Source organism: Cibotium barometz, chromosome 62, assembly GCF_041138505.1.
Source record: "Cibotium barometz isolate CiBa-2024 chromosome 62, ASM4113850v1, whole genome shotgun sequence".
NCBI lineage: Eukaryota > Viridiplantae > Streptophyta > Polypodiopsida > Cyatheales > Cibotiaceae > Cibotium > Cibotium barometz.
Genome location: NC_141107.1, coordinates 16,187,692 through 16,200,675, shown reverse-complemented (window position 1 = coordinate 16,200,675; position 12,984 = coordinate 16,187,692). Strand labels below are relative to the sequence as shown.

Genomic DNA, 12,984 nt, shown 5'->3' with positions numbered 1-12,984 from the left:
ACATGTACTTTGCTACAAAACATGGTGATGTGAGACGAGAAATTTCGAGTCCCTTTAGCCCTCTGCCAAGCTTACCAAACCATTCCTTGAATCAAACATTGGTGCTGCAGTGTGGCTACAGTATATAACCTCCAGTCAACAACCTTACATATATCAAACCGTTCCTTGAATCAAACATCGGTACTGCAGTGTGCCTACATTGTATAACCTCCATTCAACAACCTTGCATACATAAAAATCTTTTAAGCAACAAGGCAAACAATAAGACCACAACTCTTGCTGAGGAAATTAGATCTTTTTAGGCCTCTTTCAAGCTTACCAAACCTTTCCTTTCTACTTATGTCAAATATTGGCATCACATGGACCTGCATTTTATAATCTCCATTCAAGAACCATACATACATAAGGGCCTTCACAGTAACAAGGCAAACACAAGGCCAGACAGGAAGACCACAAGCTTGTTTCTAGTATACTTTTCCCTGTGAATTAACTATTTTGCAAAAACCCAACCCTTGTATACCACCTTCATAATTCACCTTAAAACAGGCCTTGTAGTCCAATGATACTCCACTGAGGAAAAGGTATGGCGACCAATCAATTGGCATCCCCTAGATGCATTTAGTTACATATTCGAAGAGGCCCAATAGGGCTTCAATGTACAAGTTGGAGCAAATCAATCAGTGGAACCTCTTGTTGAAGGAGCGTGTATTACTGCTAAGAACAGCAACTCATGTACACCTGCAAGACCTAGAGGTGGAACCATTCACAAAATGTGTTGCAGGGGTAACTTAGATAGTTTGGTCTCGCATTCAACTTTACCCAAAACTTTTGCAGCTGAAGTCGAGCTCTTTTTGCCCCTACGCAACACCCAAAAAAAGTCCACCCTTTTGATTTCCTTGTTCACCTACATTTATCCTTTCTGATGGAATGTTTTGATCTTCTTTGATGTGCTTTCCTTGACATCCTCCACTTGATCATTGCATCGCTTTGGGCCATCGGTTTCTAGCTTGATATTGTCACTTTTAAGGGGAACTCCATGTCTAAGAATGCATGTTACAATAGCATACTCCGTCGCCAAGACCCCATATGCATCCCCACTACTTGTCTCCACGGGAAGTACACATCCAAGTTCCCCATCTTTAACTGCTTGACTTCTCAACAAATCAACAAGATCCTCTTTGTTTTTACTGGATGTGTCCTCAGTGATTGCCTATCAAAAAAACCTATAAAAGTTAATGGAGCTCATTCCAGCTGTGATGCACGTTACTTTCAAAATTAGCTTGACTTCTCAACAAATCAACAAGATCCTCCTTGTTTTTACTGGATGTGTCCTCGGTGATTGCTTATCAAAAAACCTATAAAAGTTAATGGAGCTCATTGCAGCTCTCATGCACATTACTTCCAAAATTAACTAAATCATTTTTTTCATTATGCTCGTAACAGCAATCAAATGTGCATAATCTGCAAGCCAAAGCAGCTGCTCTGTTAAAATCATGTACTCTGTGTATGCTACTAACAGTTTCAATTGCAAACAAAAAATGCAACGGAGCAGAATCACTTGACACATCTCAGTGTATCCAAGGTTTTCATTTCCAAGCATATTACAATAATACATAACTAGTGGGAACCTCTTCATTGCAAAACTTGAGACATGTGCTTTGATGTATAGAATTATCTACACATCTATTGTGAATAAAAGGATGCATACGTTGGTATTTATGCAACATAATGCTCAAGCGAGCATTGAGGATATTAAAATGACTCATGCATGAACATCTTATGTTGGTTCAATCCAGTTGTACCTTCTTCCCATTTCCTGTACTTCTTGTCCATACCATGTACCTGCTGTTCAAACCAGTGGGACCTGCTGGCGCATGTCTACAGTCTGCTACTGCTGTATCCGTGGCTGCCACATCCATACCAGACTATATGACAGCACATAGAAACGGTCCAAGCAGGCCAGGTTCAGCCCCTACAGGTGTCGTTCCAACGTAGAGATGACGGGCTCAGGTAAACCGGCAACAATGGTGAAGGCGTCCTGTTGCCAATCAGGAATGGGCGCACCACTGGATGCCAAGAATCATGTCACACCCCAGAAGTGGTGAGACTACGAAATCTCGCTTGAACGTGGCCTTTTGAACATTGAACTGAGCTTTATGAGTGATGTGTAAACCCGTCCACGACAAAATTATGAGACAGTAATGTGCAACTCATGGTCTTAGCCAATTGCGGAGAGATGACGTCTTCCGAGCTGCCCATGTCAAATGGGACAATGAATTGTTGTGCCATAAGCATGGATGAGAGCTTTTGTCTGCCCTTCAGTGTCGCCCTCTTGCTTATCATCAAATACCACTGGGGGTACTAGATTCAAAGAGGGTAACAACTATGTGGTATTTGTATTTGAAGTTGGAGGGGTGGATGTAGCGTCAGCGGCGGCTATGGTAGAGGAGGATGCTTTGAAGGCTTTAAAAGCATAGTGCAATCCCTCTTGATGACAAAAAAACAACGATTCTCTGTTTAGTATCGCTTTTGCTCCTCTGGCTGGAGATAACCTCTAGTAATTCCCTCCTTGGCCTTCTCCTTAGGCGTCCTTGTAGGCTTAGCCTCTGTGGTTTTCTTGGTGCCAGAGGTGCTCTGAGACTTGTTGTCCTTACTGGCTTTACTGTTTTGAGTACCCTTTCTCGACTGGGATGAAGGCTGTTGTTGCTGCTGGGGTTTTGGACTGGTTTGGACCTGCTTAGGCTTACCTTCGTTCAGCATCATCTCTTCATTCTGTGCCAGAGTCAAAGCCCCTGCCAAAGTCTAGGAGGTTCAGGAGTCCTGTCATGCAAAAGAAAGAGTAACTCCTCTCATGTTGCCGATGTCAGGCCTGCCACAGTGACATCAATGCCGCCCCTGCTGCAATCCTCCAGGGTCTCTATCATGTTAAGGTCATATACCCCCCCTCCAAAAAAAAAAAAAAAAAAACCACGCACAAAACTTCTGCTTGTGGTAAACCCTGGCACATCTGGATCCAAACTCTATGTGCTCCCTTCACCCCGTTGAGGGTGTAATTGTTGAGGAGGTTGAAACAGTCCTCCTCCAAAGATAGAACCACCCACAGTGCTCTGCCGAGAACAATGATACATGAGTCCATCACCTGCACAGAAAGGTGGCTACCGATGGAAATGCATGGTTGCCCAGTGTCCATAAGCAGAAGACCAAAAGGTGTGACTGCGACACGGGAAATCTTGCCGCACCGTCTAGCCCTGCCCCCCGTCAGATGATGCTCCGTAAGGATGAGGACATCTAGTCTCCCTCTACTAGAGCCCTGTGAAGCTCCTTGCACACTACCTTCTTCTGCCTACTGCAAAAGGTGCCACCCAAGGCACCCAATCCTCGGATATTCCATGAGGCTACCCGTATGGCTAAGTGATGAGGCTGCAGGTCCTGGAGGGCCTCTCCTCGGCTCACGAGGCTTTCAAAGATGTTTTGGAGGGGGAGTATTGGCTTATGGACACAGATACGTCTTACCAAAAAGTCCCACTCTATTGCGGCCATGTCCCTAGCCTCACCGGGGTGTAGATCCTCACTGTGGACTCTGGAGGTACATGAAACAACCCCTCTCAACCGCAAAGCTGATGTCGAAGACGAAGATGTGGACCTCCTAGGCTCTCCATCTCAGGGGCTACACATAGAGGAAAGAAAAAAACCACCGCTCTGACATCTATGGGGTGGGAGGGAGTGATGAAGAAACACGCAGACCCAAAGCAGCGCCACCACCTCCTCAAGTGAACTGGTGTTTAAGGGGAGGCAAAGGAAGAAAGAATAATCCACCGGTGACCCACAAGGGGATTCACACCAGCAGCAGCTGTCATAGGGGCGGAGGGGGATCTAAAACCTTGCCCAAAGAGTGCCCTGGCAGACGGTAGCGCGTAGTACTCTTTGGGAAGGCCAGGGAAGCATACCATCAGTGGGAAGCCAGTTGCTTCTGCCAATGGGTCCCACTACAAGAAAAATGGTGTTTCCACGGTGCGAAGTAAATCTGGGAGCTCTGTGCTGCCAGCAGAAGTCTTCTCCACGATGGTGAGAAAGGAAAACTCCACCGGATGTACCCATTGCCAAGAAACTTAATATCGGAGGGCTGCCAACGAACTTACACACCAAGTTTTTTGTTTTTCGAGCCGGGGTCAGAAGCGAGCAAGCTCGTTCTGAGACTCGAACAGAGAAACGCTTTTGTCATTAGCTTCATCGTCTCCAGTCTCAGAAACGGTTTCGCTACTTCCTTAGGGCATTACCCCGGAAGACCCATGAGCTGGGCACGAAGCCATGAAGAAGCCAGCTGAGGGTGGCCTCTGACGGGAATAACAGAGCAGTGAGAGAGAGAGAGAGAGAGAGAGAGCATTGTATAATGTCTTCAAAAGACCAAATGGGTCTATGGGACCAAAGGTAGTACAATAAATCCATGAAATATTGAGTCCTGAAAACACTAAAAAGGACTAGCTACCTGTCTCATCATCATAGTGATCATGCGGATACATGAGAGTACAAACTGAGTATGAAATACAAGATGGGACTCATGAGAGTAGGAGTATAAAATACAAGGTAATCCCACAGCCATGTGGATAGTGGGAAATGGAGAGGGGGTTGGGGGTTGGGGGTTTGGTGTGGACACTACATCCATCCAGAATAGGTAAATCCAGCCATGTCCACTGCTCGTGGAGGAGCATACTTGCATCACTAAAGAATCTCCCATGTCTGAAGCTGCAGCATGGAATGCTGTCACGAGCCCGACGGCCATGGGCAACGCATGGGCTGCAGCTGGTGACACACACACACAGATATTAAGTGTCTACAAAAGACCCAATGGGCCTACGAGACCAAAGTGATACAATAATGTCCATGGCATATCTCATCATGGAACAGAAAATAAAAGAGAGAGAGAGAGAGAGAGAGAGAGAGAGAGGAATTGGAGAAGCATTGAATCCACCTGGTGGGGGTTTATTCTAGAGAAGAACATACCTCTTTCGTCTCAAGTACTTTCCAACCTCTTCTCTCTCTACTCTATCAACTCAGCTCCTCACAGCTAGTTCCTCTTTAATGTCCATGACAGATCTCATCATGGAACAGAAAACAAAAGAGAGAGGGAAAGAGGAGTTGGAGAAGCATTGAATCCACCTGGTGGGGGTTTCTTTCAGAGAAGAACATTCCTCTTTCATCTCAAGCACTTTCCAATCTCTTCTCTGTCTACTCTATCAACTCAGCTCCTCACAGCTAGTTCCTCTTTACCTAATCTTACAAAAACTACGAGCCTAGCTTCTTCTCTAATCTCGTTCTTTACAGCCTTTCTCAAACCCACTTCACAATGAGGATTTTAAACAAGATGCAAGCTCAAAGCAAGCCTAGTCTCAAGCTCCACTATTGAAAACAGCTTCAAGTTAGTTTTTCACAATAGCAACGCCTTTTCTACAAATTTTAATGCTTCTATGTCAAGCTTTCTGCCTGCTAAAACCATAACGAGGGAGCTCAAAGGAAAGCTTTCAGCTCACCAGGCATGACAAGACTTGCAAATCCACGTTACCCTTGTGCCATCCTGGTTCTTAATCTAGTCTATTGCAATTATTTGCTGAAATGTCCGGACTCTTCGGAGACAATTGATTGGACGCCTTCTTGCAACTGTTGGAGAGTTTTTTTACTTTGACAAATCATCTGTGAGCCGCTTGAATTCACAAGACTTACTGTTCACTTAAAGAAAGTTGGTCAATAGTGTTGACCAATTTGACACTCAAGGTCAAACTAGATCTCAACGAAACCACGACCATATTCTCTGGTACATCCCTACTAACCAAGGAGCACAACCCATCTCAAAGTGGGCCGTGGGCTTGTCTGCTGCACAAAATCCTGCCCACAAGTGATGACCTGGAAAGAAACACCACAGGTCAAAAAGGAGCTGGAGGTTCCCATTTGAAAAAAGGCAAGTAAAGGTGGCCTCCGTGCAAGTTTGTCCTCAGGACAGGCTTCGTTGAGGAAAAGGAGGGTGCTGGAGGAGATAGAAGAGGGCTAAGTGGAAGGGAGGGCAGTGGGAAAGCATGAAAGCGCTGAGAGTATAGGCGGGATGGAAAGGCGGAATAGAGAGGACAGGGTGGTAGCACAATCGAGCCAAGTAAAAAAGGTAAAGGCAGGCAGAAGGTGAAAGGAGGAAGGGCACAAGGAGGAAGCGGGATGTCTCATGCAGAACAGCTTTATTTTTTGTTTTGGGGGCAGGGGAGGGGGAAGGGGGTGTTCTACATTCTTAACAAGAACTTCTTGAGGTAGCAAAGGTTTGGAAACTCCTTGAAAATTTGAGAAAATCCAGTATCGATGATGTTGATCGTCTCCCAAAAATTGAAAAACTAAAAGTTAGATGGTCTACTTCTGCCGGTGACCTTTGTATATACTGCTGGTCTATCTAAATTTGTTTGGGAACTGGAAGAAGATTTCATTGGATGGTTCATTTTGTGCAACCAGATCTAAAACTTTGGACTCGTCCCTTAAATAGATTTGTACGCAATACATTGAAGTTCTAATTGGAAGCAAGCACAAAGTCAAGGTACCCCATTTTTTTCCTCTTGATTTGTTAAAGTCTCCACCATATCATCCTTGTCACTCCCTGCTGTTATTTTCTCGATGGGACCCTACAAAAGTAAAAAATCCCACAAAATTTGATAAGGAAGGTATGCCTCGAAATTGCTGATTTCAACACGCAAAAATAAGCAAGAAATACATGGGTGAGTACCCCATTTTCAGTAGCTTCGCTTGTCAATGACTCAACCTGATTCTCCTCATCTTTCCCTGCTACTGTCCCCCCTGAATGACCCTGTTCAAAAGCAGAAAGCACATAACAGTTCATGAAGGTGGCTTTTTCCTTACGCATGTCTTTTTCATATAAAACTCAAAGGTAATTTTAAAAAATACTTTCACTTTTTTCTCAGTTTTATTAGCCAGAAATTCATGTTTTGGCATGCTGAACCTGCCACCACGAACTTCTCTAACCAGCCTGGATGTACTTGCAGTTAAACAACATCCACAAACATGCAGAAACTTAGCTTTGACTAACGCTCAAACCCAAAAGACTCTTTCATGGTTCAAAAGACAAATGTCATATACAGCAAAGCACTCTCTTCATACATAGCAAACACCAACTGAAAAGCATTTTCAGTATACTCACATGGAAAGGAAACAGGAACAGGAACGGATAAGTTTGCGAACAATGGAAACAGTTTGAAACCACGAAATGGAAACAGATAGAAGAACAGCGGGTCTTTAACCTTAATTGCCCCTTTAAAGCAACATTGTAATTACCTGCAACCTTCCTATTCAGAGAAGGCAAGATTTCTGATAAAATGCTTTTGAAAGATGGAAAATCATGTGTGCCTGTATAGATCAGAGACAAGCTCTTTATGTCTATTTAGGTCAACTCACGTGTGCGAAATAACCAAATCATGATGAGATGCATGTGAATTTTCTGTATGGACATTGCATGGACTAGAATAAGCAGAGAACATTTTCGACCAAACAGCAGCATGTGAGCATCAGGGCCTCATACAAGCATGATTAAGAAGTTCAAACCTTTTCTGATGGGCCAAAAGCATGCTGTAAGCCCTAGTTCAAGGGACAAGTTGGCACCACCATCTAGGTTTAGGGTCAGTGTCCATCGTGCATGTGGCACAAGTCTATGTAACCCTCTTTGCAAGTTGTATAATGTTGTACTCGACCAACCGGTCACTTATTATTACACTATTTGGTCAGGTGCCTGGGGAAGCCCAAGTGTGTGTCAAGTCATTGTCAAAGGGCAGAGAAAATGTGTCGTGTCAAAGTGTAAAAAGGCAACCAGTTATATGGTCAAACGCCTTAGTTTTTGGGGGTCCATGGGCCAGCCCATGGGCACCCATGGTGTGGACCAAAAAGGGGCAAAGGTGGACCAATTATTGGGCTGATGGAGGGCACGGCACCTAGGTAAAGAGGGCACATCTTTTGAGAGCAATCTTAGGGCCAACCCTAGCTCTTGATGCCTATATAGGAGCACCCAGCTAAGGGCACGAATCATTTTGCAACCTGTGAGCTCAAGGGTCAGCCCTGTTGGCAGGATCAAGGTTAGGGTTATGTGTTAGCTGTTGCTATTGGTGGAGCTGCTCAGCGATGGAGATGAAGAGACATGATGAACCTTCAAGCCATGGCAATGGTTGCACAGGTGAAGAGAGAGAGAGAGAGTAAGAGGGAGAGACAGATCCTCCTTAACCACAAATTCGGTAAAAAGAAGAATTATAATTTCTCTATTAACATGACTTTAACACACCAAACTTAACAAAAGCAACTCACTCGAAATTTCAAAGGATGACGTATCCCAACTGAGGTGCACATGCAGCCATCTCCAAACTGCAGCTTGACAAGAACATCAAAATCCTTCAACTTCACAGTGGTTCTGCAGCAGTAAAAACAGAAAGGAAAGATAGTCATCCTTCTTTATATCACTCCACGTTCACATGTTGGATTGACTGATTCAAACCTCCAGAACTGAGATTGACTAATGGGGCAACTTATATTTCCTAACACTTATAACAAACTCACAGATGCAGGCTACCGCACTACAATCTTACCTCCGTAAGATAAAGGGCTGCTCCTTCAATATGGCACTCTTTAGATCTGGCCTATCAGGAAAGAAGACCTGAAAGAAAAAATTACACAATCTAAAAGAAGAGCACTGGAAAGCTCTTTTCTGGTATGACTTGCAATGGTAGTGGTGGCCACCAAGAGTTTCACCTCCACAGAGTCAACAAAAGGCAAGGGAGCTTTTCTACCATGTGAACTGCTCACACGTAGTGTCCAACGTGCTGTGCGGTTCTCTGTAAAGTGGCCACACTTCTCATCATTCAGTACAAGAAAGATCAGATGACACATACAAAAAAATGAGACCATTAATGCAAGGTAGACATACTTGCTTTTGCAGTGAAAAACCAGCTGATCATAACTCGATCTACACGTACAAATGGAGGAATTGACAAGCATAATTTTTCCATCACCCCAGCAATCACCTGTATGAACATGATGCTCAAATCTTTGGTTTACATTTTTCACAACTCAGAAATACTATCAAGCACCTCTCAAAATAAAGGATGCCATATTGTTCACATCTAAGAGACTTTACATATCATCCCCAACCATCCATGGGCAGGAGCTTGGATGAGTGAGACTCCACGGTTGCAAGAATAAACTCTAAAAGAATTGACGTGGCAAGAAAGGGGGGGGGGGGGGGGTGGGTGGGGGTGGTTTGTTGTAGAGGAGATTGCCCCTTTTTCTTGGCCATGTTTTAGTTTGCAAAGCCCCTTGTTGGGGTAAAGGCATTATGCCCACCCTTATAGTGTGTACAAGCCCATAAGTTTTATAGTACATAGTACACTTAGTACTTTTAATGTACTAAGTGCACTATGTGCACTAGAGCAAATATACATGTGTGATAGGGGAGTCACACACTCATACTTTGTGAGTTGACTTATCCCCACATGTCTCTCTCTCTCTCTCTCTCTCTCTCTCTTCTTCTCTCTGTGTGTCTCCCACATGAAACCCTAACTGTTTCAGCTGAGCTTCTTTAGCTCCTTCAACTGGTATCAGAGCCAGCTTGCAACCCTCTGCATGTGTGTTTCCTTCCAACAAGTTCCTTGTGTTTTTTTTTTTATCGCAGTCCGTCCGTCAACAGCCTTCTTACGTCGCTGCACTTGTCGCGTGAACTTCCGGTATTGATGGTTCCGACCTTGTTCCCCGCCGCCATTGCTTAGCCCGGTAAGCATTCCGCTGCCCTGTTTAGCAACCACATTGGGCGGCGACAGCGGAGAGGGCTCCACCACCGCATGACAAGAGGCGACCCGCAGCGGCGCTCAACTCCATTTCCGCCTTATGTGGCAACTGATGGAAATACCAATTTTTTGAGAGTTCCCTCCGTCGACGTACCAGCTTCGACCACGCATGTCGACTAGTTCGCTTGCCCGTCGCCTGCCAGTCTGACTCCAACTTCGCTCGTCGTCGGCCTACGTGCCATCCCCGCTTTGTGCCTGAACCCTTGTTGCTGACCGAGTCGGCTCAGTCTTCTGCAACACGCCTGAGGAGCTCCCGCCTGAGGAGCCCTCCATCTGCACAGTCTTCCTGCAGCTGGCGACCTGTAGCCACACCACTCGACATCTGCTTGCCTTGCACGTGTTCCAACTGCCAACAGCCAGAGGCTTGATCCAAATACTGTACCTGCAATCGCAACAGAAATCAAAAATTTCAGAGATATTTGCTTCAATTTTGGGATTTGCATGTCCATTATCATCAATTGAGCAGGTACAGGTCCTAATGGCTCAGATTTGAGCACAATTGGCAACATTGGGTGACATTGGTCACATTCCGGATCAATTGGCAGGAAATTGGGTGTTAACATTTGGGGCTTTTGATGTAATTGTGCCATTGGGCATTCATACATGCTGTATGATGTGAGCAATCTCACATTCGGGGCTAAATTGCAGGAAATTGGAGTGCAAATCAAAGGGCTTTTGTGCCGATTGGGTTGATTTGCATGCAGGCACTGGCATTTGATGCTTTGGGCAATGTGTTGATGCCTGTCAAGCATCAATGTGCCAGTAAATCAAGGGGCTTTTATGTATTGGATGTATATGTGGTCAGGGGGAAGCATTGTGAAGACTCTGGATGCCTTTCATGTGCATTAATGTACCATTCATGATCAGAAATTGATCTTGAATCAAGGGGCTTTTCAAGATTTTGTGCTAGTAAATCAAGGGGCTTTTATGTATTGGATGTATATGTGGTCAGGGGAAAGCATTGTGAAGACTCTGGATGCCCTTCATGTGCATTAATGTACCATTCATGATCAGAAATTGATCTTGAATCAAGGGGCTTTTCAAGATTTTGTGCTTGTTGAGCTTGGCAAAGCAGCAAGGAAGACTTTTATGCCTTGAACCCTCAGTAATCCACTTGCAGTCAAGGGGCTTTTGCCCAATTTCTGTCCGGGACTGTTGTATGCAGTGGTGGGGACTGTCAAGGTCTGATTTTCACTCATTTGGACAGCCAGGAGAGCATTTACTGCTACTGTACTTGCCGGTACAGATTTGGTACAACTTTGTACAAGTTTTGGCATGGCTGTACATTGATTTGAGTGAGGAAAAGGCTCATTTTCAGCTGCTGTACTTGCCGGTACAGATTTGGTACATCATTGGTGAGCACTTAGTACTGTTGTACAGTATTTTGGAAGGGGAACAGAGCACATCTAAGGTGCTGTCATAAATCTGCAGCAACCAGATTTTGGTGATTTTATCACATTCAGTGGGAGGAGAGTTGCATTCGTGCTTCCGCAGTGGGAGATAAACTTTGGGAGAACAACTGTGAGCACTTTGTGTGCTTTGGTGCAGTGTTCGCACATCTTGCAGGGAGTCAGGCATTGACTGTGTCAAAGGTTGCATATTGCTATGGCAACCACAGGTGAGAGCTCTTCATTGCTTCACATCAAGAAGCTTGAAGGCTCACATAATTATGACATTTGGCAAACCCAGTGCTATAATGTGTTGCTCCAGAAGAAGCAGCACAAGCCCATCAAAGAAAGGGGTGTAATGCCCGCTTCTCTAACTGCTGAGGATGATGATGGACATCATGGACAACAACCAAGGGCTGTAAATCAGCCATTACAGCAACAAAACCAGCCCTTAAATGGTGCTGAAAATGGTCCAAATGGATAGTCAGAGATGGCAGAAGATATCCCTATGGATATCCCACAGTTAGAGGAGATACCGGGCATGATCTTTCAACCTTATGGCATGGAACAAGAGCCACCAATAGGTGATATGCAGACTGGACAGCAACCTGCAAATGATGATCATTGGGTACAGAGGTCCACAAGACGCTCCAGACCCCCTGACAGGTTTGTTCCAGGGGTTGACTACCTGATGCTCACTGACTGTGGGGAGCCCTCTTGTTATAAGGAGGCTTACAGAGGGCAGACAAGGCTCTTTGGGAGCGTGCTATGAAGTCAGAGATGGATTCTCTGCACAAAAATGGAACATGGAAGTTGGTGCATTTGCCTACAGGCAAGAAGGTTTTGCCATGCAAGTGGGTTTACAGGCTCAAAGTTGCACCTGATGCAAAGCCAAGATACAAAGCCAGGTTAGTGGCTAAGGGCTTCAAGCAGGAATATGGTGTGGACTTTGATGAGATCTTCTCTCCAGTGGTCAAAATGACCACACTTAGAGCTGTATTAGCTTTGGTTGCTCATGATGATCTGGATTTGATTCAGATGGATGTGAAGACTGTTTTTCTTCACGGTGATCTCCATGAGGAGATATATATGCAACAGCCAGAGGGTTATGCAGTGAATGGAAAGGAGAAGCTTGTATGCAAGCTGAAAAAGAGTCTTTATGGGCTCAAACAGGCACCAAGGGAATGGTATCATAAATTTAATACATTCATGAAATCCCAAGATTTCAGGAGGAGTGACATAGATCACTGCTTATACACCAAGAAAGCTTTGGATGGCAGTCTATTGATCCTCATCTTGTATGTTGATGATATGTTGATTGCCGGGAAATCTCGTAAAGAGATGGATGCCTTGAAGAAGAGGCTGCATCAGACCTTTGATATGAAGGATTTGGGTGATGCAAATCACATTTTGGGTATGCGGATACTTCGGGACAGAAATCAGCATTTGTTGTATTTGTCTCAGAAGGAATACATTGGCAAAGTTTTGCAGAGGTTCAATATGGAGGGAGGGAAGAAGACTAGTACTCCTTTGCCTCCATATGTGAAACTCAGTGCTATGGACAGCCCACAGTCGGATAGTGACAGGGCTGATATGGCCAAGATTCCGTATGCTTCAGCTTGTGGCAGTCTCATGTATGCCATGGTTGCTACCAGGCCGGACATTGCATTTGCAGTGGGAGTGGTTGCTAGATACATGGCCAACCCTGGCAAGAAGCATTGGGAAGC

The 12,984-nt window shown here is 44.9% G+C and overlaps 1 protein-coding gene across 1 annotated transcript in view; it reads right to left on the bottom strand.

Annotated features, from left to right (window-relative positions):
* Positions 1 to 315: 315 nt before the first annotated feature.
* Positions 316 to 12,984, bottom strand: part of LOC147604185 (NAD-dependent protein deacetylase SRT1-like) — a 50,776-nt gene continuing 38,107 nt past the window's right edge. The window contains exons 10-16 of the mRNA XM_086795155.1: positions 8,954 to 9,050; positions 8,779 to 8,861; positions 8,616 to 8,683; positions 8,338 to 8,440; positions 6,755 to 6,835; positions 6,573 to 6,653; positions 316 to 1,210 (exon numbers count right to left, since the gene is read on the bottom strand). Of these exons, the coding sequence (XP_086651281.1) occupies positions 911 to 1,210; positions 6,573 to 6,653; positions 6,755 to 6,835; positions 8,338 to 8,440; positions 8,616 to 8,683; positions 8,779 to 8,861; positions 8,954 to 9,050 (813 nt within the window). The 3' untranslated portion in view covers positions 316 to 910. The remainder of the gene's footprint in view (positions 1,211 to 6,572; positions 6,654 to 6,754; positions 6,836 to 8,337; positions 8,441 to 8,615; positions 8,684 to 8,778; positions 8,862 to 8,953; positions 9,051 to 12,984) is intronic.